The sequence below is a fragment of the Staurois parvus genome, unplaced genomic scaffold (assembly GCF_062004578.1).
Source record: "Staurois parvus isolate SC_StPar_1 unplaced genomic scaffold, SC_StPar_1.0 ptg000025l, whole genome shotgun sequence".
Taxonomy (NCBI): domain Eukaryota; kingdom Metazoa; phylum Chordata; class Amphibia; order Anura; family Ranidae; genus Staurois; species Staurois parvus.
In genome coordinates, this window is record NW_028317821.1 from 10,910,423 (window position 1) to 10,937,862 (window position 27,440).

At 42.3% G+C, this 27,440-nt stretch overlaps 1 protein-coding gene across 1 annotated transcript in view; it reads right to left on the reverse strand.

Annotated features, from left to right (window-relative positions):
- Window positions 1-22,464, reverse strand: part of GLT8D2 (glycosyltransferase 8 domain containing 2) — a 63,223-nt gene extending 40,759 nt beyond the window's left edge. Inside the window, exons 1-6 of the mRNA XM_089651832.1 lie at window positions 22,237-22,464; window positions 13,396-13,435; window positions 13,203-13,295; window positions 10,827-10,992; window positions 8,683-8,800; window positions 3,462-3,546 (exon numbers count right to left, since the gene is read on the reverse strand). Coding sequence (XP_089507958.1) covers window positions 3,462-3,546; window positions 8,683-8,800; window positions 10,827-10,992; window positions 13,203-13,295; window positions 13,396-13,414 — 481 coding nt within the window. The 5' untranslated portion in view covers window positions 13,415-13,435; window positions 22,237-22,464. The remainder of the gene's footprint in view (window positions 1-3,461; window positions 3,547-8,682; window positions 8,801-10,826; window positions 10,993-13,202; window positions 13,296-13,395; window positions 13,436-22,236) is intronic.
- Between the last annotated feature and the right edge of the window lie 4,976 nt (window positions 22,465-27,440).

The following is a 27,440-nucleotide window of genomic DNA, read 5'->3' on the forward strand; positions in this document are numbered from 1 at the left end:
GACAATTGAAATAAAAGCGGTTTCATGGCCAGGTGTGGGCTACTGCTTCGTTATTTCTTCATCAATTAAGCATGTAAAAGGTCTGGAATTGATTCTAAGTGTGGTAATTGCATTTGGAATCTATTGCTGTAAACCTACATCATGCATTCAAAGTAGCTGTCCATGCAAGTGAAACCAGCATGAAACAAATCCGCCAGAGAAATAGTAGCAACATTAGGAGAGGCCAAATCAACAGTTTGGTACATAATGAAGAAAGAAGAACGCATTGGTGAGCTCAGCAACATAAAAAGGCATGGACATCCACGGAAGACAACAGTGGTGGAAGATCGCAGGATTCTCTCTATGGTAAATAAAAACCCATTCATAACATCCAGACAAGTGAAGGACACTCTCCAGGAGGTAAGTGTATCATTGTTAAAATCAGGAGCCCTGAGGAAGTCACATGGTATTGTGACGCAACGCGTCCGCCTGATGTAGTGACGCACTTCAGGCATAGCGGCCATCTTGGTACACCTTGTGTACACCCATGCATATTCATCTCATCCGAAAGCATGAGGTTGGAGTTGTGAATACTACTGTTTGATGTGAGTGCGCATTTGTTGTTACTGCCCCTATACTGGAAATAAACATACTACACTATGGGAGCATGTGTTTTATGTTCCAAATGAGCTATTAGCGCTGCATTTGATCTTACCTGGAGAGGAGCCATTAGTGGAGTGCTGAACCCTTGAGGGAGATTTGTGTACGGTGGGAGCAGATCTTTGGAGTGACAACAGACTTGGAGGATCTGTGAGAGGGATCCCATAAAGTGCTGTGACCCGCAAGGGTCGAAGGTATAAGGTGAGAGGCTTATTCAGCCGGTGATTGGATTATCTTCTGTCAACTACCATATCCACCTTCACACAAATATCAGCACGTGTGTGATCGATATTTTTTCATCTGAGTGTTGTCATTAGCATATATTGGACTTTATGAGCACTGAATAGACATTTTTTGTTTTTTGTGTGTCGTTGCACTGTATGATGTTCACGTATATGCACATTTGATCTCATCCATTGTTTTTTCACTGTATGGGGGCATCTATAGATTTATGTGTGTGTATATGTACACGTTTTTTCATTTTTGTAATGTCATGGACACTGTTTGGAGGATTGCATTCAATACGCATTATTAGTAGTTGCAATCAGTATTAGTAATTATCACTATCGCAGTTGCAGTGTTACATGCTTGTGTTCACATTTAATAGTGTTTTTAGAGGAAGTTTTTTTTGCATGATATCACTTTGTCATCAGTTAAATTGATCGAATTTTCACTTATAGATACACTATTTGTCACTAGTAAGTTTATGGATATATGCACTTATTTTTAGTGTGTAGTGTGAGTAACACCCTGGTTAAACCCACAGTCTTCCAGTATGCAAAGACCTTGTATTACAGACTGTGCGGAAACATGGGATTTCTGTGAATTGGAAGGTGTTTGGAAATAATAACAAACCTAGTTGTTTCTGCAGCTCCCTCCAAGCGACTAGAGTATCTTAAATAAGTAGAATATTCTGCAGATGTTCAGAAATCATGTTGTGTTTTAACCCTCTCCTACACTGCCTTACACTATCCAAAATGAAAAAAAAATTTAGCTTTAGATATACATATGGTAGCCACAGAAAGATAAACCCATGGATGGAGACAGCTCCGACAAACTGTACTGTAATTTCTGCCTTGCTAAAACACACTGTAATATTTTTTCACTTCAAGGATGAATGTATACAATGTGAATGTGCTGAAACTTCATTCTCTCTTCTCCCCAAAATCAAGTGACCAATGTAATCAGCAGTCAGTCATACATTTTAATGCTGTAATCCATTGGTTTTATCACTCAGGGAATAACCACTAAAGCCAGGGCCAGGCAAAATGGTAGGCGGAAGAGTCAGCTGTCTCGGGCACTAGAGTCAGCAGGAGAGAGGGCACAAAAAAGGCAAAAAGTACACTATTTTCACAGCTTATAAATGGGGACTTAATTTGGCCATTTTGCATTGGGTGCCAAAGGACCTTGTCCCGGCACTGACTACAGCCCCTGATCACCTAAAGTGACTTTTTAACCTGTCACATCATTTTTTTTGTTAGGTCATTTTCAGCCTGTTCCTGTGTTGCAAAGATCGGCCACTTTGACCAACCTTTGAGTCATAATGTACATGTACCCGAGGTGTTATAATAATTATATTTAGTCTTCCTGTTAAATTGCTTGCTAAAACTCTGACAATAAGCATTGAATGCACAATAAATAATGTGACCTGTAAGTGTCATACAAATGAGTGCTTTTCTGCTAGGAGCCTTTAGTTTTCCATAGACATCTGAAAACGGTCTCAATAATTCAACAAGTTTACAGGGCACGCTATTAGGCAGGTTAGAAAATCTTGCCTGATCACTGTTCTTTTCTACAGCACCTGGACCAGGGGTGAACTGACCATTTGGATACTTGGGCACTGCCCAAGGGCCTGGGGTCAGTAGGGGGCCCTTTGAGATGCCCCTGGTACCTTTTTCATAGGCTTTTTTGAGTTTGGGCAAGGACACAGGGGCCCCATGATCCCCTATTGCCCGGGGGCCCCATGAGTTGTCAGTCCGCCCCTGACCTGGACTGTCTGCATTTGCCTCCCAGTACGGTATCTGTTTGTGGGAACACTGGGCCAGGAAGTATAATGCATGAATGTTTAACCATTCTCTAAAATCTATGGCCAAAACATGTATTATAGTATAATGTGCTTTCAGATAATGTGGTATTATCTCTTCACTCTTTTGCTTGCCATTGTCATTTTTTAAGTCAGTATTTTCTGCAGTGTTTTGCCACAACTCCAAAATAAATAGTCAAATCTTTTTTAAATGAACTGTATTCACTCCTCATTTTTTAAGAGAACTAGACATAAATCAGATATTTTAGAGACACCAAATATAAGTCAAGTGGAGAATACAGTCACTGTTAGGCTCCATGCACACTAGCATTTTGTTTAAGCTCCTAGAAGCTGTTATTAGCATTTTTTTCTTCTCCTAGAAGCTAAATAGTGTTATCCTATGTGTCCATGGATATGACTACTTTAGGTTGTTAGCATTTTTGAGCTTCAGCATCTGGGAATTTTTGTAGAGTTTTTTTCTCTTAAGCGTTTTTCTAGCAGAAAAAAAACTCTAAATGCTCCTAATCAATGTTGAACACTGCTAAAATGCTCCTAACAGCTTTTTCTACTTTTTTTCCCTCTACATATACTGTAAAAACTCTAATAAAATGCTAATGTGGTGCTTCTAATTGCTCCTGAACACTTATGAATGCTACTAAAATGCTAATAAAAATGGCTCTTACCAGCATTTTTTTATCCAGCATTTTTTGAGCTTAAAAAAATTTATAGTGTGCATGGAGTCTTAAACACTCAGTGATTCACATGATTATTATGTCATTATTAATAAAAAGAAACCCACCTAATACAATGATATCATCATCCAGATAAATGACTTTCTCATGTTCCTGGGTGAGCAGTGGTAGGTAGAAACGTACAAAGTTCAGCTTTGTGAATAAAGCAGGTGATGGAAAATGTAAAAAAAATTCCATAAATAATGATATAATAAAATTGCTAATAACATTACAGTTTTGACAAACATAACACATCTCCAATTAAGTTTAGTAGTTCAAGCTTTCTGTAGAAGGAGCCTCTGAACACTTATCTCTCTTGCAAGCAATGAGTCTGAAATCCTCTCTCTTCAAGTGCTATTATGACATTTTCTTTAATCAATAGAGAGGCTTTAAGGAAAAATAATTTATTGGTAACTGAATACACCAAATTATCAGTGATGAAAAACCTGTCTCAAAATATCCACATAAAATAAAATGATCCTATAGGTGTCTGCTGGTTACATGAAGAATCACAGGGTGACTCTGTGTTCATTTGCTCTGTCTTCCCATGTACAGAACCTCTTACAAAAGTAAGTAAAAACATTGGGTAAAGTCTGCCCAAAAGACTGTATGACATTACCTTATCCTGTACTATTTGAAGTTTGAAGTTAACATTCAATCTGCTTATATTTTTCTCTCCCTGGTTGCTACTTTCCCCCCATTATCAACATGCTACTGGAATTTTTATATAAAACTGTTCTTTTTCTTTTTATAATACCTATTATTCTCTACGGAATGCAGGCAGAATATGGCAAGTGAGAGGGGCTGGCAGGGTCTCTTACATAGCTTCCTGAAATCATCACAGCACACTACCTCTGTACTCTTCTGTGGTTCTAAAGGCTTGTTTTTTTTTATTTACAATAATAAACATATCCTACTTTCCCTGCTCTTTGCAATGGTTTTGCATAGAGCAGCCTTGATCCTCCTCCTCTCTGGTTCCCAGCTGGCGTTTTGGACCTCTTCCTTACCAAGTGCCCCTAGAGCAAGTTGCTTACTCTGGGGGCACTCAATCATGCTCACTCAAGCCGAATCTGTGTGTCTATGGGACATGCAGAGTGTGGCTCAGTCTCGCCTCCCACTCCCTCCTCACTGGCTGTGATTGACAGCAGCTGGAACCAATGGCTGTCGCTGCTGTGTCTCAACCATTGAGGAGAGAGAGACCAGGGAAAGCCGCTGCTCTCGTGCACATCACTGGATCGATATCGGGCTCAGGGAAGTATTAGGGAGAGCTGAGGGGGAAGCTGCACACTGAAGGTTTTTTTTACCTTCATGCATAGATAAAGGTCAAAAAAACCTTCTCCCTTCAAAACCACTTTAAGAGCCCTCAGCTATGATGCAATCAGTGGGCTGGCTCTTTGGAGGAGTTATGCAAATATTAGAATCATGGGTGGGTGTCATCCTGGAGGAGTAGGCATTCACACAGACTGTATTTGCACGCAGACAGTACTAAGTAACATCCACATATAATGCTAAGCCTCCTTGATTGAAAGATCATAAATCCAATGAATGAAAGGGGAGGGTCAGGGGCACTAGGGCTGAGGTGGAAGGAGCTAGATGATGCTGGGTGTCCTCCAGCCAGGAAATAAGGTGATCTCTATTTGATTTTCTGCAGCTTCTAATTCACACTGTGAGAAGCACAGTGTGAAATTAAAGTGTTACTAGAGCCAGGACCCTGCATTCACTATATCTGTTCTCCCACAGTACAAAGAACATGGAAATGCAATTATTTTAGTAAATATAAACTGCTAAATACCTTTTCTCATCGGCAGCATATAGCAGTCTTGTGATTTCTCTTAGTGTCCAGCAGAGCACTGGTTAAGGCTTGTAGGAGTTTTCATTCTCCCCTGACTGTCCTATGAGGCTGCATAACCCTTGACCCTCTGTCTGGACAGCGCTGATTGCCCTGTGCTGATCACATGCACTCTTCCAAGAAAAAAACTCTCTAGCGATACACACCAAACTGAGCATGTGCAGTTTGCCCCCAAGGCTCTGTTCTGTCAGCAGATGGGTTGGGGACAGTAGAAGAAGGGGATTATCAGAGAAGAAAGGATCAAACAGCCTTTTTACACAATGCAGTGGATTAACCCCTTAGGTTCCACAGTGAGTGTAATAAACATGCTTTACTGCATATACTGACTGATTTTACTGTTGTGGGTTTAAATTAGAGTAAGCAATACAGTAGAGGAGGCTTACAAGTTTAGCCGCAATTTTACTCGAGGTGTCTGCCTCTGGAAAGTTACTTCCTGTTTGCTGTGCGCTTAGTGCATAGACAAGACTCTAATCAGCCCTGACAAGCTTTGCACAGCTGCCATGAGTTTATTATAACTTGTTATAAAACTTGTTACAGCTTGTTATAAATTTGTCTCTTGATCAGTGCATGCTGACGGCGTGGAATTTTCCCCACTGTCAGAATACAGTAGTGCAGTGAGAGGGATTGCCCTGTCCACATTGCATGTGTGCATAGGGGACACGAATAGATTTTTTTTGTTCAACCCAATGAATGAACAAAACAAAATGTACTCATCTATGGCCAGCCAATACACTATACAAATCTGATTGTACAATCTTCTTTAGTGCTACTAATAAGTATGTAATGTCCATCTAACTAGACACTGATTGATTGAATAGTTCAAATAGGTCTTCCTATTACCTTTCTTTTTTTTTGGTAGATCTAAATTTGATTGTACAGTACAAAGATTGTGTGTTCCCCAGACCATTACAACACTATTTAATATGTTGCATTTCAAAAAATAATTTTTGACAGTTTGTAATAAATGTTAGGGTAAGTACACATGCGTCATAGCAAAATTGCAAGCATTCACCATTTATATGCAATATGTGTTTCTATTTAATACACAGGGCCAGGACAAGGGTTGGGCAGGAGCAGAGGCAGACTGACAACTCATGGGGCCCCCGGGCAATAGGGGATCATGGGGCTCCGGTGTCCTTGCCCAAACTCAAAAAAGCCTATGAAAAAGGTACCAGGGGCATCTCATGGGGCCCCCTACTGACCCCAGCCCTCGGGCAGTGCCTGAGTTTCCAAATCGTCAGTCCGCCCCTGGGCAGGAGGGGTGTCTTCCCTGGGTACTGTGGTATCATGTGAGGCAGGGGAGGCACAACAAGATTGGGGGGAGATTTGTGCTGGGAGGGGGGATGTGAGGGTAAGAATTGTTTGTGCGTCTGACGTCTATATGCTGCTTTCTAACACCAGGAAGTGTACCTGTTCCTGAGATATCCGATTACTCTGTACACAGCACTGATTTGCTCACCTGAATGTGAGTGCAATACTTAACCACTTCCCGTCTGGCCCATGCACATAAATGGCCGGACAGGAGCCGTGTAGGAGTGGGTGGCCGTTTATAAACGGCCCCTGCATTCACTGCCTGTGCGCACTCCCTGTGTGAGGTCCTGATTCATGTGATCACTGATTGGCCAATCAGTGATCACATGAATAGTAGTAAACAAGATGTCACTTATGACATCATTGCTAACTACTAGTGAAATCTGTGAATGATCACAGAGGTCACATGGTATAAGACTATTCACAATAGCTTTGTACCATGTGACAAGCTGTGACCAATTACAGCTTTCAAAGTATTTCTCAGTGGCTGCAAGAATGCAGCCAGAGAGGAGAAATGATTACTTTTACAGCCTTTTTGGGTGTAAAAGCAATCAGTGTAAAAAAAAGAAAAATAAATCTTCATCACCCCACACAAGTAGTACAGTGTCACTATGGTGACACTGTACTGCTAGGGTGACGGTATGTTAAAAAAAAACCATATAAATAATAATATAAAAAAATAAAATAAAAATCTAAACACTTTTTTTGAAAAATTATAATTTTTGGTTATAAACTAATTTGGGTTATTTATTTATTTTTACTAAAAAGGTAGATTAATACATTTTAGCCAAGATTTATGAATACATTATTTATTTGCAAAATTGTATAAGAAAAACACTTTTTAAAAAAATTTTTGGACTTTTTCATTTATATAGCAAAAAAATAAAAATCCCAGTGATGAATAAATACCACCAAAATAAAGTTTTATCTGTCTCAAACAAATGCTAAAAAAAATCATATGGGTATAGCGTTGCATGACCGCTCAATTGTCATTCAAAGTGTGATAGCACTGAAAGCTGAAAACTGGCCTGGACAGGAAGGGGGTGAAAGTGTCCAGACTTGAAGTGGTTAATAAACGTGCACTAAACATTTTTATAGTTTTATGCAATAGTCGCTCCTTTGTTTTCTTTGTATGGCCATACTGAGAGGTATTATTGTGAGATTATAAATGGAGAGGAATTGAAGGTGATACTTCTATCCAATACCATGATTTAACTTCTTCCAGTTCTGAGGGATTCGGTGGATATATTCTCATGCGTTTGTGACTCTTTCACAAGGGTCCATATGTTCTGGTAAGAGTCCTGACATTTTTTGGTTATGGAGCACTAATTATATTGAAGACATGTGGTGATCTACTATATGGTTCATAACACTGGGACTATTTATTTCTACATTTGGACTCATTTATGTTATCACTTATACGGTTGTGAATTTCCCAGTTGTGATATTTGAGCACGGCAATTTATTTATAAGAATTGTTCTTGGAGGAGAAATTTGTGTATGTGTGTGCTGGAAGTGAGGATTTGTGCTGGGAGGGGGGAAGTTGATTTGTGCTGGCAGGGGGGGATTTGGGGGGTTTGTGCTAGAAGAAGTGATATGGTAGAAGGGAGGGGGGTATTTATGCTAGGTGGAGATTTTTTTTTGGTGGGGGAGGAGTTTGTGCTAGTAGGAATGAATGGGGGCTGGGGATTGTGCTAGTAGGGGGGATGGTGGAGGGATTGGTGCTGGTAGAAGGGATTTGGAGTGTGGCGTGGAGGATGTGTACTTGGAGAGAAAATTTGAGCGGTAGAGGATTTTTTGTTTTTTTGGGGATTTGGGGAGAGAGAGGATTTGAGCTGGGAGGGAGGATGGTGGGGCAGGCACAGATTTGTGCTGAAAGGGGGAATTTCAGCAGGGGGGAGAGATTTGTTCTGGGAGGAAGGGGAATTTCTGTTTTGGGGGTAAGCATGCAGATTAGTGCTCAATTTTATAGAGGGGGTGGGGGGTTGGCTGACACATAATGCTCATTCATCTGGGGGGGTGGAGCAGTTTGGCATGCTTGCCCTGGGTCTACATGACCTTGTCCAGGCACTGTTCATACCTAAATCCGAAAGAATTGGCAGTGTAATGCATTTGGTGTATTGTCTTACTGGTTGAAGAAGCTCAGGGAAAGCTGTATCGGGGTGAATTTTTCCTTTAAGGACCATTGGGTTAAATTCTACAATCCTAAATTTAATTTCGGACAAACGAGTACCTTCAATCCATTTCCTAAAACACAAAATTGAATTGACACATGTAAAAGTGAGCATGAGGACTATATAGAGTCATTTACTCAGTATTCGTACATTAGCCAGGCTGCTAGAGATCAGTTTTTTGTTTACAAATGTGCAACATACAAATGCTTGTTTATAGGCTCAACAACTAAAGCCGTAGGCTTCGTTCACATGGGTATACTTAGGCATCCACCAGTGTGAGGGCTACGTTTTGCTGTATAAGATGCACAGGTGTTCTGTGCATCTGCAAGCATCTGTATCTGCAAACATGCAATCTCATTTATGTCAATTGGGATGCAGCAGCTGCACAGATGCTACTCCAAATTTGATATCCACATGGGTGTGAGTGTGTGTCCATGAATGCAGTGTGGGGGACACACCTGAACCCACATAGATGACAAATTACAAGCTGCAGCTATGTTGCCACTGTGTCCTAAGCGACAGGAACAGGATTACCTGTGCATCTCTTCCGCACAAAGCACAGCCCTCAGAGGAGTGTATGTTTAAAGTAATTGTAAATGCTCAATTTTTTTATTAAAATAACAAAAATGGTATACTTACCTGCTCTATGCAATGGTTTTGCACAAAGCAGCACTGAACCTCTTCTTCTCTGGTCCCCTGCTGGCACTCCTAGCTCCTCCCCCTGCCGAGTGCCCCTATACCAAGCCCCTTGCTGTGGAGGCACTTGTGTGGGCTTGCTCCCAAGCCCAGCTCTGTGTGTCCATTGACACACAGTGCATCTCAGCCCCGCCCCTGCTCCCTCCCCACTGGCTGTGATTGACAGCAGCAGGAGCCAATGGCTCCTGCTTCTGAGCCAATGAGGAGTGAGAGAGCCGAGAGATCTGCTACTCTTGTGCACATCACCGGATTGATATTGAGCTCAGGTAAGTATAAAGGGGGGCTGGGAAAGAACGCTGCATGCAGAAGGTTTTTTACCTTAATGCAGAGAAGGAATGCATTAAGGTAAAAAAACCTTCTGCTATTAGAACAACTTTAACTATGCCCATGTGTACAAGGTGTTACACAAGGATAAGATCGCATGCACACTGATTGTGCAGCCCCAGTACATCTAATCCTGGCATTTTTGTGTGCTTCGGAGGTACAGATGCTGCATCCAGCCCCATTGCCTGCAGCCTGTCACAGTCTATGAGAAGCTGCATTCTGGGCATACATACCTGAAAGCAATCAGCCCTAAATGCAAGTATCGCCTGGTATAGCATCCAGCCACAGCATCTTTGAGCATCTCAAAGGTTTTGACAGGCTGCAGGTGGTGGTGGTAGCATAAAAATGCTGGGATTGGATGCACATGGATAAACAATCAACATGCATGTGGCCTAAGAATCTTTAATCACATGACTGTAATTTTAAAATTGAGTCTTTTGTGCCACATTTTATCAGTGTGCCAAGCAGTATGATCTCTGCTATATTCCAATACTCTAGTGCCAGGTATTTTTTTAGGCAATTAGTCCAGACTGTAAAGCAGGGGTCTCCAAACTTTTCAAACAAAGGGCCAGTTTAGACTTTAGACTAGGCCGGATTGTGGCCAGTGGGGGTAGAAAATGTCCTGGGCCCAGCACTGGTGAAAATAAACATGGCCTCGGGGTTGGTGGTCAGAAACAGGAAGAGTAGTGCTCCATCATTGGTATTAGTGTGAAGAATAATACCCCATCATTGGTGTCAGGGCAGGAATTATGCCCCATTGTTGGTGTCAGAGGAATAGTGCCCCAAGGGCCAGATAAAGGCTAGCAAAGGGCCACTTTCGGCCCTCGGGCTGCAGTTTGGACACCACTGCTGTAAAGCATCATCTTATGGACTAAAGTGGGTTACTACTGCACAGCAAACATTCACTGCCCTTCATAACCTCCATTCAGTTTCTATTTTGTTTCTAATCTGCTAGAGTAAACTGGCATTTAGATGGTTGATAAGGCAACATCAGTACTTTCTGCTTGCTATTATAAATGTGACCCATTGTATTTGTTTATTGCTGTTTATTTTACAGTCTGAGGTAGATGAATACTCACCTGATGTGAACTAAACTGTTTCTTAGTCCAATAATATAAAAGAGCACATTGGATTTAGTGTTGCTGTATATGCTATTAATTGCAGCAATAGTGCCCCCCATCCGGCCTGAAGGTGCACAAATGACAACAGGAATTACGTCCTCCTCTTCCACTTCTATTTCAGGATCTGGTATAAATATAATAGAATTCACATTTAAGGAACACAAGTCTTAATAAAAAAATTAATAGAAATAATTTTGTGTAACCAGTTACAGTGAGAGAATACCTAATATACAAACTTGAAAAACACAAAAACAAAAACGGTATCCACTGCAAGGAAAATATACAGATTATATAACTGACTCACCCAAAAATAGGGGCGTTGTCCTCAGGACCAAAAAGACACATAACAACAAGCTGATTATGTAAGTAAAGAACCCACAAAAAGAAGTCCCAGCAGAGAACCAATCTGCGGCTTAAGAAAACTTTGGCAGTATCAGTACCAAACCTGAGAGGACTCCAGTTGTAGAACATTTTGCTAAGTTTCACAACTCATCTCCTAAGGGACTTAGGGTTAAGGCAATCTATGCTCTGAACTTCTCGAATCGCAGAGGGGATTTTGACACAATCCTCCTGAAAAAAGAGAAGGAGTTTATATTCAGACTTGGGTCCTTGGTACCCAAGGGACTCAATACTGAATTGAGCCTACAGGTTTTTCTAGAATCCTAGTCTTTACGGTTTCGTTATTTTGTTATTGATAAATTATTTTGATTTCATATTTATTGATTAATTTTCAATCTGTATGGGTAACACTCGATATCCAATACTGGCCATTCTTTATGGCAATATGGTTCACTGGTATAATGTGGAAATTAGGGAATGCCCGATTTAGTGTGGATTGTGTATAATTGGAACTGGTCCATTTACTGGTTGGGTGCAATTGATATTATGGCAGTATGCGATGTTTCAAGTGACGATAAGGCTGTGGCTGTTTGTGGGCAAATTCAGGAAGTGAAGTGTTGGTCTCTATATAAGCCCCTGACACTATGGCCGCGGCACCCTGAAGAAGCTCCTGTGACTCGGTGGGCGAAACGCGTTGATGTCACAGCATCGTGACATCCGCATCCCAGGCACCTCCACATGGCTTTTCCAACCAGCCGTGCCACACCGGACATGCACTTGGCAGTCACATGGAACTTATCTCCACATGGAGTTTGATCTCAACAGCACCATACAGTGGGTTGAGACCTACTGATGTGAGCGATCGTATCTGGAGTAGTGAGCCAAAAACATCAGGGCCGGGTTGTGATTATATCGGAGGTTGATCCCTGGACTATGATTGCTCTGATGAGCCTTACACACCTGGTACTTCCCTTCTTCTTGTATGCAGTGAGTGGCTGTGGTTATTTACTGTATGTTTCCATTTTGAATTCAAATTCATTTTCGAATTCAAATTCATTTCCAAATTTTAATGCATTTTTTAAGTTGAATTCAGATCATTTGTTTTGATATAAATTATTTCAGATTCGTTGAAATTCATTGCTTTTGTGTTTTGGAAATTTGGATACATCCAAATCTCTGAATAATGAAAATTTCACCCAAATTTCGATTCATAAAGAAGCAAATTGCACATGTCTAGTCCTCAGCAGGACACAGAGGCTGTGCTCTGCTGCCATAGGTATGGTGCGGAGCAGGAAGGGCTCTGCATGAGCACAGGAGAGTGTGCTGTCACCTGCTGTATACACAGAAGCCTACAGGGAATGCAAATCATGTAGAAAACTTCCTCTACCGGATTCTGGGTTTACAACGAGTGACAATGGTGAGCTCAGGGACAGTGCTGGAGGTGGTGGTACAGAGTGTTCTGGGTGAAAAAAACAGCCCTGCTGACAGGAGTGACACTGCAATCACTGGTGTCAGTGAGGTGCAGGAGAAAAAGCCACCAAAGCTCAGAGTGCGCACCTCCCTATACATAGCAACATTGCATCTGGGGCATGTGCCCCTTCTGTACCCCATCCGTGCACCATAGGGTATTACAATATGACATAGCATGTCACTGTTCTTTACATTTAAACTTGACTTCCAACTGACAGGTTACTGTTCTTTATTACATTAATAAATAAGGTAACTTATAATTGTCATATCATGCAGTATGAATTCCCTTGGAAGTGAATAGTCTTTCAGAGTCATGATCTTTAACCAATTTTGTGCTGAATCTGATCTTGCCCACACACTACACTTACTCCTTTTAATGTTGCATTAAACACATTCTGTTCTGTGCACCCTCCCAGTTAAGAGCCTTTCTATACTTAACTGGACTGATACAAATATCTCCCAAAATCTGTTGTAACATAAATATATTTTTATATATGTGGCTTGAAAAAAAACATGCAGTTTTACCTTCATCCTTCGTGATAGTAGGCGCCTTATAGATGGTGCTATACCATATGCCACAAATTGTCAACAAAAGTAGAAGCAGCAGTATGTGATTAACTGCAAAAGCATACAAATATTTTAGTTACATAAACAGAGAAAATTGTATTGTAGTTTGTCTGAAACGTATATTTACATGGGGTAAACATTGGCTACTTACGTTTCCTTAGAATAGCCATAAAGGAATACTGTAGAAGAACCTACAAAACATAAAACACATTTAAAAACCTACAATATTATACAAAAGTGATATTCTCTTATATGATGATTTAAAAAAAATAACAAAAAGGTAGGATTCAGTAGAATCTGGTAGTCTGAAATCCTTAAGGTGTCCATAGAAATTAACCAGGTCTACCTCTCTATCCATCCGCGTTTGTCTGAATTTGGCTATGACTAGAAAGCAGACACCCCAGGCTGGCCAGTCTTCACAGGGTAGATTTTCCGGGCTGACTGTCAATATTAAGATTAGGTTGCTATAGTCCACTAGGTGCATACACAGGAAGATTTGGGGGGGATTGAAGAACAAGCTAAGGGAAGATGCTTTTTTATTGGTTACCTAGACAAAAACGACCATGTAACCCTTTTCGTGCAGGATGAGCTTCACTGCAAGGACAATTTTGCATTGTCCACAGAGTTCATTTTTATAACAAATTATAGGTTCCTTTTAATGCCATGTTAACACCTGAACATTTTTTAGAACCAAGGTCTAAAATGTTCAACATCAAAAATCACAGGGCTGTCAATTAGTGTTGCTTGAAGCTTGTAGCTTGAAAAAGCACCTGTGCTTCTTATGAGCTTTTTAGAGGTGTGTCATGCTGATAGCAGAAGAACAAAGCAGCAGACAGAAATTACACTAACGCAGGCCATACATGGGTCGAATTCTGAATTAATTTTCTTTAGAAAATGGTAAATTTTGTGCGTTTTGAAATCCAATGGTGCCACCATTGATTTCGAAATTCAGCCAACCAAGCATTCAATTTCACCTCATGTTGCTACAGAAAAGAATTTTCGTGGCCAAGAATTTTCTTCTCTTCCCAGGTCACAGCTCATGCTAATTTCTTTTTCGTTGATACTTCCAGCATGATTCTCCCATCATTGATTCGAAATTCGTTTGTTTTTCCAAAAATGTCCAACATGTTCGATGGTCACATGAAAATCCTCCGTTTCTGTGACCCACTAATGGTGCGAAATTCGACCCATGTATGGCTGGCTTTTGTAACACTAAACACATATACATTGGCAAGGTTCACTGAGGTGCATTGAGAAGTAATAGCAATGTAGCACCACATTGTTTGCACAGTGTAAAAGTGTGAATGGTTAAAGCTTTGTAACCTGAACCGATTGCAGCATTAGTTTGTATCCGTATAATTCTGTTTAAAGTTGTGTAGTTTGAATATATGTATTTTAAATGACAGTTATTCAAACATTTATGGAATATACATGTAAGCAGGTACTTTCAAGAGAGTTCCGAAGTGTTAAAAGTTTTCTTCTATTGTGTTCATGCTCTGAGAACAATCAGGTCAACTATGTTTAAGCCTGGGTTCACACTGATGCGGTGCGGAAATCGCGGCGTTTTCTGTGCAAATTCCGCACAGCATCAGAATTGCAGCCCGTTTATGTGAACCACTGAGGGTGTGTACGTTAAGTTAACAACACCCCAAACTTGGTTCGCAAAACATGGTGCGATGTGCAGACTCGGATCGCATAGGTGTGAATACTCCTGTGATCCGATTCTAGTGCGGACCAAAAAAAGGGTACTGCACCTTTTTGGTGCGGGTGCGATTAGAGCCATACAAAATGTATGGCTCCAATCGCACCGCACACAATTCGCATGTGATTTGTACAGGAATGCAGTGCGGTTCCTGTGCAAATCACATGCGATGTGCCGAACCGCATATTTGTGAACCTGGGCTAAATGTCAAAACTACTTGCTACAATGTATAAATGTTGCACTGTGTCCTTAGGTTGACTTGCTGAGCTGGTGATTCCTGAGAAGGAAAGGTTACTGTTACTGGCCAGGTTTTCCAGCTCTTTTCAGGAAGGTTACCGCCCCTGCAAGTCATACCATATATACCATATATAGGGCTCAGTTTTGCCCTTGGGAAGGTCACCTGGAGAAAGACTGCCAAAATGTAGCCGTTATGCTGTTGGCTTGAACCACCCTTTGGGGGGAGTTCAGTTGGGGTTCTCAGTGGGGGCTGGAACCTATGGACTTATATGGACTTATGTTGCCTTAAATCAGGGGTGTCCAAACTTTTTTCAAAGAGGGCCAGATTGGATGAAGTGAACATGGTGGAGGGCCGAACATTTTTCCAAACATTCTTTGAACCATTACAATTAAATGCAAATAAATTATTTTATGCCAAGTTACCGTATTTTTCGCCGTATAAGACGCACCTGACCATAAGACGCACCTAGGTTTTAGAGGCAGAAAACAGGAAAAAAAAATTCTGAACTAATGGACTGCAGACACAGTACAGGAGATGACCAGAGACTGCGGACAGCACAGGGATGACCAGAGACTGCGGACAGCACAGGGATGACCAGAGACTGCGGACAGCACAGGGATGACCAGAGACTGCGGACAGCACAGGGATGACCAGAGACTGCGGACAGCACAGGGATGACCAGAGACTGCGGACAGTACAGATGACTGCTGACCTTTGGGGAGGTGGGGAGCGGGTACCTGAATTTGACAGGTACCCGCTCTTACTTCCGCAGTTGTTCTTTGATCTTACCTGTTCCTCGATCCAGCCGCGCGCTGTCTTCCCGGCTTCTGTAATGGCGCTCGGCATGACAGCCGGGTGCCCAGTGCGCATGAGCGAGAAACACTTGCGCTTTGTGATTGGTCCGGCGGCTTCTGGGATCTGTCATGTGTCCCAGGTACCGCCTTACCATTCACAAAAAGCACCGCTTCTTGTGCATGCGCACTTGGCACTCGGCTGTCATGCCCAGCGCCCACACTACAGAAGCAGGGAAGACAGCGCGCCGCTGGATAGAGGAACAGGTAAGGTCCCGCTGCAGAGCTGAGCGGCCAGCCCGGTATTCTGACACGGCCGCGGTGGAAATACCGGACCGGCCGCTCCATATTCGCTCCATAAGACACACTGACACACTGACATGGAGGGCCGTATTAAACCGACCCTCGGGCCGTAAATGGCCCGCGGGCCGGACTTTGGACATGCCTGCCTTAAATGGACCCTGTTTATGGCTTATTGCTACCTCTTGTGGATTTACTGCCAACTATAGACTTTTGCCTGGAAAGGACTCTTTTATGGACTTAACTACCTGCCTAGGTTATGACTACAGCACTACTCAGGAGCCTTAGAGAGCGTTGTACAGTAAAATATGTGGAAGATGTCTTTTAAAACAGTTTATCTGTTACCTGCAACTACTGCAGTAAAAGATCTTTATTGTTCATCTAAAGTGCCTGGTCTGAAGTCTCTAAAGGAGTACATGTAAGGTGTATCAAAAGAAAGTGGGTTACAACTTGGGGACTGAACAGGTTACGGAAGATACAGTACAGGCCTAATGAGCAGAATAATGCTGTCTAGTGGCAGTTGCATTGCTGTGTTGCTAAGGGCTACCATATTTGTGACACTTGTAAAACAGCCAACCAGCCAGGAAACTGGATATACGGCAGGGGCAACAGATGCTCTGCTAGTGAAGGATTGTTTTTCTTGGACCAATCTTATGGCACAGAGTACCCAGGGACCAGCCAGGAGTCACAGACAGAGATGTAGAGGGCGCCACAGGAGGAGAACAAGCTTGGGAGTTATGGAAAAGTGTGCTTACTGTGTCCAGCAGTAACATAGTAACATTGCCACTGGGAGAAAGGAGAAGGGATTGCTGAGTTCGTGAAGACAGGTACATGCTCCACGTTACTGGCTCAGAAATGCTGCACACCTGGAGAGATAGGTGTTCTCTAACAGAGTTGTGTCCAAAGTGCTTAGTGTCAACAGTGTAAAAAGTATGGCCACGAATTACAAAGTGTTAACTGTACTGCTTGCTTCTAGGTCTGAAGTACCACTTTAATGCTGATTTCACATAACCGCAGCTCCTGCCTATGGTATAGTAATTAATTGAGGGCAGTTCCACAGTGTCCCCGCTAGAGCACTTTAAGTCCCGCCCACATACAGATAATATAATGGCTATTGTTACAGATCATTGCAGACATCGATCTATTATTTTGTCTCATTAATATGTGCTTGCATTTCTAAAACAAAATTAAATATATTTCAGATTAGCAATACTTAGATGTGATGGCTGCATTAGTTTTCTTTTTTTCCATTTATCTTTTAATGTCACTTGGTGGTCCTGCCAGTAATAAACTTCCTGTACTAAGATGGCAATGCTCATTCACTGTTCTGTATTTATGAAAGAACACAGGCCCAGACTGGGACACAAAATAGGCTTGGGCATGAAAGAAAGAAATAAAGAAACAAAGTGAGAGAGAAGACACAAGACTGTCGGGGAGTGTGTGCAGGGCAGATACAGGAGGAGAGGGCGGGGGGAGGAAGGGCAGAAACAGCTTTCTCCTCTCCCATCTGTGGTGGTGGTGGGGTTGTTCCAAACACATTTCCTGTCCTTGGGTGCTGATAGTGCTCTTCCAGGCCCAGATTGGCCATAGGGCACACTGGGAATTTGCCTGGTGGGCCGGGGCTGCCTGGATAGGAGGGGCAGCCGGGCGGCACATAGAGGAACCAATCTGTACATTTCTCTCCTGCAGCCACTGAATGCCTGCTTCCCCCTCTCCCTCCTGTAGGCATTCAGCGGCAGCAGGAGAGAAATGTACAGATTGGTTCCTCTATGTGCCACCTGGCTGCCCCCCCTATCCATATCCTGCTGCCCTGAGCTCCTGTATACTCCCACGACTTTTTAGTAGCATTTTATTAACATTTAAAAATGTTTAGGAGCATTAGCGGTATATTAGCATTCAGGAGTGTTTAGCATTTTTTTTGCTTGAAAAATGTTCCAAAAAACTCTACAAAAACAATTTTTTTTTCTGCTCCTAGACTCCGAAGCTCAAAAAACACTAATAGCCTAAAGTAGTGTGCATGGACACATAGAATAACACTATTTTGCGTCTGGGAGCAGAAAAAAAATGCTAATAGCTTCTAGGAGCTTAAAAAAAATAGTTTGCCCCTCTTTCTTTCTTTCTTGCTTCCTTCCTTTCATTTCTTTTGACAAGCACTTGTGGTAGCGAGCCCTTGTAGATTGCCAACTTGGGGTTCCTCGGGGCACGGAATCTAAGCCTCAGCCTGCTTCTTCACCAGAGCCCCTGATGGTGGGGATGGACTTGCAGCAAGCTAAAACCAGATCGCGGTCCACAGGTACACCGAGCTGAGGATGCGGAGACCACTCGCATGAGCAGAGTACAATGGCAAGAGACAACAGGAAATCTGATAGACAAACTGATGTCAGGAAGGGCAGAAAACAAGCACAGTCAGTGAACGAAGGATCAGTACACATGTAGTCAGATACAGGAGCTCATAGAACTAAGACGTTGCTCAGGCAAAATGAGTTAGACTGAGCATGTCTTATATAGACAAGCAAACTAGGAGGCGGGCCAAGAAGTGATGGAAGAGAAAGAAATAAAACCCAGAGAATAGCATGCGATGCCAATAGGTGATCATAGACGAACCACACATGTGAAGGGAATCAGGCACAGCACTGCAGCAAGGAGGTAAGAATACACAACTGAAACTGCAGGCTAACTTGTGACATCTTTCTTTTCTTTTCTTTCTTTCTTTTCCTTCTTCCTTTCCCTGCTGCCGCTGAATGCCTGCAAGGGGGAGAGGAGGAGAAGCAAGCATTCAGTGGCAGCGGGTGGCGTGATTGAAGATGGATCTATACCGGGGGGGAGGGGGGGCATTTATTCATGTTTGATTTTTTTAATAAAGGACTTGTCAAAAACTTGTGTTGTGTTTCTATTTACTTTTTACACTTTTGGTGGATGAGTAGGGGTAGACATTCACATGGGGGGGGGCGCCCAAAGCACCACACTATGTTAAGAGCATGTGACCTTTCCTGACCTGCCAGGCTGAATGCTCAGATAAGGTATGGATTTTGGGGGAAGACCCCACGCCATTTTTTTAAACAAATTTGTCGTGGAGTTCCCCTTAAAATTCACAGTAGACCCAAAGGGTCTGGTAAGGATTGGTGGGTGGGCACGCCATTTTTTTCCCTTTTTTTTTTTTTTACTACATGTAGCTGTCAGTGGGGTACCCCCCTCCGCTAGCTTCCCGGCCCTCTCCTTAACAACGGCTCTCCTCCTAATGCTGAAGCTACTAAACATAGCTTACACACGAGTCTAAACACTGCCAAACGCTGGCAAAAAAACGCTAAAACATTAGCATTTTTTGTCCAGCGTTTCTAAAGCAATTTTTAGCTTCTCTAATGTTCATGAGACCTAATGATTACCCTTTTTCATTTTACTGAAAACACTGGAGACATTTCCCATTGCTTCCTGTCCTGACAGAAAGGGAAAATCTCTCCAATATGGATACAGATTACAAATAAAAACCTGATCGAGTTTCTAGCCCTTCCCTGCTCAGTCCAAAACTAAAATTGTCTGCAGATGGACTAAGCCTTGGTTCACACCCATGCGTTTTTTAAGTGCGGTTTCCATTTGGAGGAATGCACTATAATCCATTTAACATGGTTTCCTATGGATCTAGTTCAAATCTGGATGTTTTGAGCCAGTGCATTTTTTGGAAAGGGTTAGGGACTTTTTTCCCACTGCAGATTGTGTTTTGCGTGTAATAGACTTTAATGGACCCACACCAAAAATTCAAGTGTTGCGTTTTTATGCATTTTTGATGGGTTTTTTTTTGCTGATAGGAAAGTATGACAGTTCTGTTCATGTAATGCGACTTTGATATACCTTCACACTCTCTGGCACTCAAGTAGCATCAAAGTAGGATCAAAGTTGCATCGAAGTAGTTCAGGAACCTTTAAGTGTCCAAAGTCAAATTCTTTTTGGCTAATAGGAAATAGGAAAGTATGACAGTTCTGTTCATGTATTGTGACTTTGATATGACTTTACATTTTGGCACTCAAGTAGCATCACAGTACTGCAGGACCTTTTCTGTGTTTTTCTTTTGCTAGGAACCTTTATGTGTCCAAAGGGTTAGGGTTAAGGGCTAGGGTTAAGGTTACAGGCTAGGGTTACATGTTAGGGTAAGGGCTAGGGTTAAATGTTAGGGTTAAGGGCTAGGGTTATGATTAAATGTTAGGGTTAGAGTTAGCAGTAATAGTTAGGGTTAGTAGTAACTGTTAGGGTTAGAACGCTAACCCTAACAATTACTGCTAACCCAAACCCTAATAATTACCACTAACCCTAACAATTAGAACTAACCCTCACCCCAGCCCTTAACTCTAGCCCTTAACCCTAACCCTGGCCCTTAACCCTAACTTTAACTTTTAACCCTAGCCCTTAATCCTAACCATAACTTTTAACCCTAACCCTAACATTTGACTTTGAACACATAAAGGTTCCTGCATCACTTTGATGCGACTTTGATGCTACCTGAGTGCCAGAATGTGTAAAGTCACATCAAAGTCACACAACAGGAACAGAACTGTCATACTTTCCTATTAGCCACAAAAAGCGAAACACATCAGAAAGGAGTCAAAATGCATCAAAAACGCATATTCAAAAATGAAAAATGCACCAGAAAACTGCATCAACTGCAACCTGTATAGATGTGAACCTAGCCCTGAGGCTAAACCCCAGGATAAGCAAATATTGTTTAAATACAAGAGACATGAATCTTGGTATGCTTTGTGTGTTTCCTTCAGATCTGTGCAGTAATCCTTCATCTCTTTCCAGGAGCTTCCTGTAATAAAGACTGGTCACTGCTGGTCTCTTTCCCTGTGTAGGGTGGTCTTGTGTCCACCCCTCCTGTAGCTTTCTACAGGCAACTTGTAATGGGTATGCCGGCTGGGCCAGTCCCACAGTTATGTGCTCTGCACAGGCTATGTACAGCACAGTGATGATTTAACACAGTGAGGATGGCTATTTTAACAAGCAATAACTGGCTTTCAAAGGAATTTGGGGTAGATTTATATCCTTTGTGGCATTTGAGGGATATGTTTAGATGAAAGTTTTTGTGCCTAAAGTTCTGCTTTAAAAAACTGCATTACACTACAGATGCCAACATAACACATTTTTAGTCAATGTTCTAGTGTGCATAGTGATCTATACCTGAACTATAAGATTTCAGGCAGAGGTGTACCCATGTTAAGAAAATTTAAATCGTAAAAAATAAATCAAATATTGATCATAGTCAATTAATGTACTACTCTGCAAGTGTATATATACCAAATGCACAGACAACTGCCTGGAGATAATGAAAGACACATCTCAGTCTCATCTGAAATTCAAACTGTCATATGGCTGGTATGCTGAATTTATCTATTCGATTCGTATTTATTTTTTATTGTGGTTTGATTTTTCACTTACGGTTTGTGACACTTGGCTCAGATTATCTGACTAATCACAATAATCTTGCAGTGGTTAGACTATATATACAGTAGGTACTGGTTGCTAAATATTTTTTAAATAAAAAAACAGATATGACTATGCTTTTAGTTTTTTTCTTTAACACTGCTAAATATGACATTTCTAACATTTATACATCCGACATGGCAAATTAAGGCATTCGAGTGCTGAAAAGGTTAAAGCAGCTAGCAGGCTATGACAAAATGTGATTGTTATTTCCTGTGCCTGGAGACAAAAAACTTCAATCTAAGTTTAATTTCATGCAGTCGAGGCCATTTAAGAACTAACAATATAAAATGTCCTCATATAACGGTCCTTTTGTTCTGAGTAAGCTATGCTGCTATCTGCGTAAACGCTGCAGTTTCTTTATGACTATTCTTTATAACTGTTGCACATTTATGTTAAAAATAAGCCAAGTAAGCAATATCTTGCTGTCTGTTAGAGTTACATTTGGTAAGAAAACATTGGGCATTTTACCAGGTAAGTTCTACATACCAAGGCGAGAGCGCTTTAGGCCAAGTTCTCATCAGACATTTCATGGAAGTGGGCTAAAAAAATTGATATATCCACGCTAGTCTGTAATTGTTATCAGTAAGCCAAGCTGAGAGTTATCTTCATCTGTATATGAAGGTGTACCAGGAGAATACAGGCATTGACTGCAACCCAGGGGGTTTCCTTTGTCCCATCCAGTGTGATATACTCCTCTGTAAAATGAAATACTACATTTGCTCGCAGAGACAGAAAAAAATGAGTTCCAGATGGGAGCCTTCCAACATCTGTAAAATCTCTAGTGTTCTGCAGAGACTGGAAATTAGAACTCTCCAGCTAGAAAGCCAAACAGGCTGCGCTGTATATACAAGTAACCTTTTTGGGGACAAAGGCAGACATATTGCACACATAAATATTTTATTTTGTCATAAGTACATGATTTTTTTTTTGTCTGTGTAGTGTAGAATTCTTACTTACAGTTGCAAGAAAAAGTATGTGAACCCCTTGGGATTACATGGAGTTTTGCATGAATTGGGCATAAAATGTGCTCTGAATGTCATCTAAGTCACAACAATAGAAGAACACAGTCTGCTGAACATAATACTACACAAACATTAGATGTTGCCATGGTTTAATTGCACATAACATGTAAACATTCACAGTGCAGGGAGGAAAAAGTATGTGAACCTTTGGACTTAATAACTGGTTGACCCTCCTTTGGCAGCAATAACCTCAACCAAACGTTTCCTGTAGTTGCAGATCAGACCTGCACAACGATCTGGAGTCATTTTGGACCACTCCTGTTCACAAAACTGTTTCAGTGTAGCAATATTCTTGGGATGTCTGGTGTGAATCGCTCTCTTAAGGTCATGCCACAGCATTTCAATGGGGTTGAGGTCAGGACTCTGACTGGGCCACTCCAGAAGGCATATTCTGTGCTGTTGCAGCCATTGTTTTGTTGAATTACTTGTATGCTTTGGGTCATTGTCCTGTTGCATCACCCATCCTCTGCAGAGCTTCAGTTGGTGGACAGATGGTCGTACGTTTTCATGCAAAATGTCTTGATAAACTCTGGAATTCATTTTCCCATCAATGACAACAATCCGTCCAGGCCCTGAGGCAGCAAAGCAGCCCCAAACCATGATGCTCCCTCCGCCATGTTTCACAGTGGGGATGAGGTTTTGATATTGGTGTGCTGTGCCTTTTTTTCTCCACACATAGTGTTGTGTGTTCTTCCCAAACAACTCAATCTTGGTTTCATCTGTTTCATATATTTTGCCAGTAGTGCTGTGGAACATCCAGGTGCTCTTTTGCAAACTTCAAACGTGCTTCAATATTCTTTTTGGACAGCAATGGCTTCTTCCGTGGTGTCCTCCCATGTACTCCATTCTTGTTTAATGTTTTCCTTATTGTAGATGTGTCAACAAAAATGTTACCATGTGCCAGAGATTTCTGTAGGTCTTTAGCTGACACTCTGGGATTCTTCTTTACCTCATGCAGCATTCTGCGCTGTGCTCTTGCAGTCATTTTTACAGGACGACCATGCCTAGGGAGAGTAGCAACAGTGCTAAACTTTCTCCATTTGTAGACAGTCTGTCTTACCGTGGACACATGAACATCAAGGCTTTTGGAGATACTTTTGTAACCCTTTCCAGCTTCATGCAAGTCAACAATTCTTGATGGTAGGTCTTCTGAGAGCTCTTTTCTGCGAGGCATGGTTCACATCAGACAGTGCTTCTTGAAACCAGTAAACCCAAAACAGGTGTGTGTTTTTTAAGGGCAGGACAGCTGTCAGCAACACATCCAATATCATCACACTGTTTGGAGTCAAGGTTGGCTCACTCCTGGCTCCAATTAGCTCTGGGAGAAGTCATTAAGCTAGGGCCTCACATACTTTTTCCTCCCTGCATTGTGAATGTTTACATATTATGTGCAATGAAACCATGGCAACATCTAATGTTTGTGTAGTATTATGTTCAGCAGACTGTGTTCTTCTATTGTTGTGACTTAGATGACGTTCAGAGCACATTTTATGCCCAATTCATGAAAAACTCCACGTAATCCCAAGGGGTTCACATACTTTTCCTAGCTTCCTATATTCTCCTGGACAGCCTGACCCAGACTGGGGAAAGGGAGAAGCAGAAGTGTGCACACTTGCTGACAGGAGGAGAGAGACCTACGTGATGATTACACTCACCGGCCACTTTATTAGGTACTCCTGTTCAATTGCTTGGTAAGACAAATTGCTAATCAGCCAATCACATGGCAGAAACTCAATGCATTTATTATTATACAGTATTTATATAGCGCCTACGGTTTGCTCAGCGCTGTACATTATAATGGGAGACAGTACACGAAACAGTACAGTAACAATACAGTACAATACAATACACGAGGGGTTCAAGGGCCCTGCTCCTTGGAGCTTACAATCTAGGAGGGAGGGGAGAGTGGTACAGGAGGAAATAGCTGTGGGGGATGGAGTGTTGGGAAGAGCAGAGGAGATCAGCAAATTAGGTGAGGGCGGGGTAGGCTTCTCTAAGGAGATGGGTTTTCAGGGTGCGCCTGAAGGTGAGGAGGGAAGGTGACAGTCTGATGGATTGGGGTAGTGAGTTCCATAGGATGGAGGAAGCCTTGGAGAAGTCCTGGAGATGGGCATGGGAGGAGGAGACCAGGGAACTGGAGAGAAGGAGGTCTTGTGAGGAGCGGAGAGTGCGTTTTGAGTGGTAGATGGATATCAGGTCGGTGATGTAGTTTGGGGAAGTGTTATGAGCAGCTTTGTACATTAATGTTAATATTTTGAATTTTATGCGTTGGGCAATCGGAAGCCAGTAGAGGGATTGGCAGAGGGGGGTGGCGGATACGGAGCGGTTGGTAAGGTGAGGGATTTAGGGATCTAGATGTGGTGAAAATGACACTCTGAAGTTAAAACTGAGCATCAGAGTTGGGAAGAAAGGGGATTTAAGTGACTTTGAATGTTGCATGGTTGTTGGTGACAGACGGGCTGGTCTGAGTATTTAAAAAACTGATGATGTACTGGGATTTTCATGCACAAACATCACTAGGGTTTACAGAGAATGGTCCAGAAAAGAGAAAATATACAGTGATCCGCAGTTGTATGGATGAAAATACCTTGTTGATGTCAGAGATCAGAGGAGAATGGAAAGACTTGTTCAAGATGATAGAAAGGCAACAGTAACTCAAATAACTAAAAAAACTACATGCAACCTCCAACATATATCAGCTTTTCAGGCTGATGGTGGTGGTTTAATGGTACGGGGAATATTTTCTTGGCACTACCTAATAAAGTGACTGGTGAGTGTGTATCAGTATGTTGCTGCTCCCTCCATAGGCCCCTTTTACAACTGCACCCACCGTTCATTCTAAACAGGGGATCCTAGGCTAATCCTCTGCTACGTCAGATCAGAAGGGCAAAAAATATCACTTATGGGACATCCATGTCAATTACGTTTTTCTCACCACCTTTACTTGAAGAATGCACCCATATAATCCTTGTGGGTGGCTGAGTGTAATCGGATCTGCATTTGCCTATGTCTACCTACATCTGGTCAGATCCACATGAGCAGGGGCGGACTGACCATTTGGAAACTCGGGCACTGCCTGAGGGCCCAGGGTCAGTAGGGGGCCCCATGAGATGCCCCTGGTACCTTTTTCATAGGCTTTTTTGAGTTTGGGTAAGGAAACAGGGGCCCCGTGATCCCCTATTGCCCGGGGGCCCCATGAGTTGTCAGTCTGCCCCTGCACATGAGCATACCTGGATGCAAACTTCTCGCTTTCGGTCTGATGAACCTGAATGGATGGACATCTGCTTACATCAGGCAGCCTAAAGCTATACATTGCAATTTATTTTTGATCCATGTGATCATGGTTCCTTCATGGGCCCTATGAACCTGAATGGACAGACATCCACTTGCATCCAGCAGCCTATAGCAATACATTGCAAACTGTTTTTGATCCTTTTAATCATGGGTCCAATAAACCTGAATGGATGGACATCTGCTTACATCCAGCAACCTATAGCAGTATATTGAAATCTGTTTTTGATTCATCTAATCATGGATCCAATGAACATGAACTGACAGACATTTGCTCAGATACAGCAAGCTATATCAATACATTGCAATCTGTTTTTGATCCATCTAATCATGGGTCCTTCATGGGTCTGATGAACCTGAATTGATGGACATCCATTACATCCATTAACCTATAGTAATACATTGCAGTTTGTTTTTGATCCATCCATCTAATCTTGAGTCTTTCATGAGTTTAAGTAACCTCAAAGGACAGTGTTCTGTATTCACATTTATGTGTTGATTAGGAGCCATCTATTGGGCATTCACTGCAATTGCAGTCTATTCTTTTCTGAAAAAGGAAACAGGAAGTTTCACTCACACATCAGCCCAGTTCCAGTTTAGCTTCCACAACAGTGAAGGCTTTGATACACTTATGCCTGTAAGTTCTTTCATTGTGTTCGTCAAAGTCATATATATATATATATATATATATATATATATATATATATATATATATACTACATTTCAGGGCCATACTTAAGGGGGAGTAAGGGGTCTGAACACCCCCCAGAGGACAGTTGTCAACCATCCCTGCAGCCCTTGAACTTTCCACTCGCCCGTGAGTGGAAACAAGGTGGGGGCAGCGAGCAGTGCTGGGACTAGGGGTGTAGGACGGGTGGAGCTGGGGGCAGTGACAAGCCGGGATCTCCTGTATGGCTTTCAATGAAGCAGATGGAAGCCACAGGAGTGAGAAGAGGAGAAGCGGTTTCCAGCTTTTTCACTGAAAGACATTCAGGAGATCGCTGCTTGTCACCGCCCCCACCACAGCACAGAACATACCTGCTCATCCCTGATTGTTCCATTATCTTTCTGGACCCCCCCGCCACTGTGTTCTTCTCAGTGCCCAGCCCCTCCCTCCATCCTCTGCACCAATAGGAGAAGAGGGGAGACAGGTTGGATCTGATCTGCCTCCCCCTGTGCCCACCCACACTCCAGTCTGTGCAACTTCAGAAGAGGTGTGGGCAGGAAACTGAACACAGCAGCCGACAGCTCTGATGCATCTGAATGAGTCACGTGAGTCCAACTTACCTTCCTTCCTGCCACCCACCCCTCCCTTCCTTCCTCCCATCCACCCACCCACCCATTCCTTCCACCAACCCCTCCCTTTCTTGCACCCCT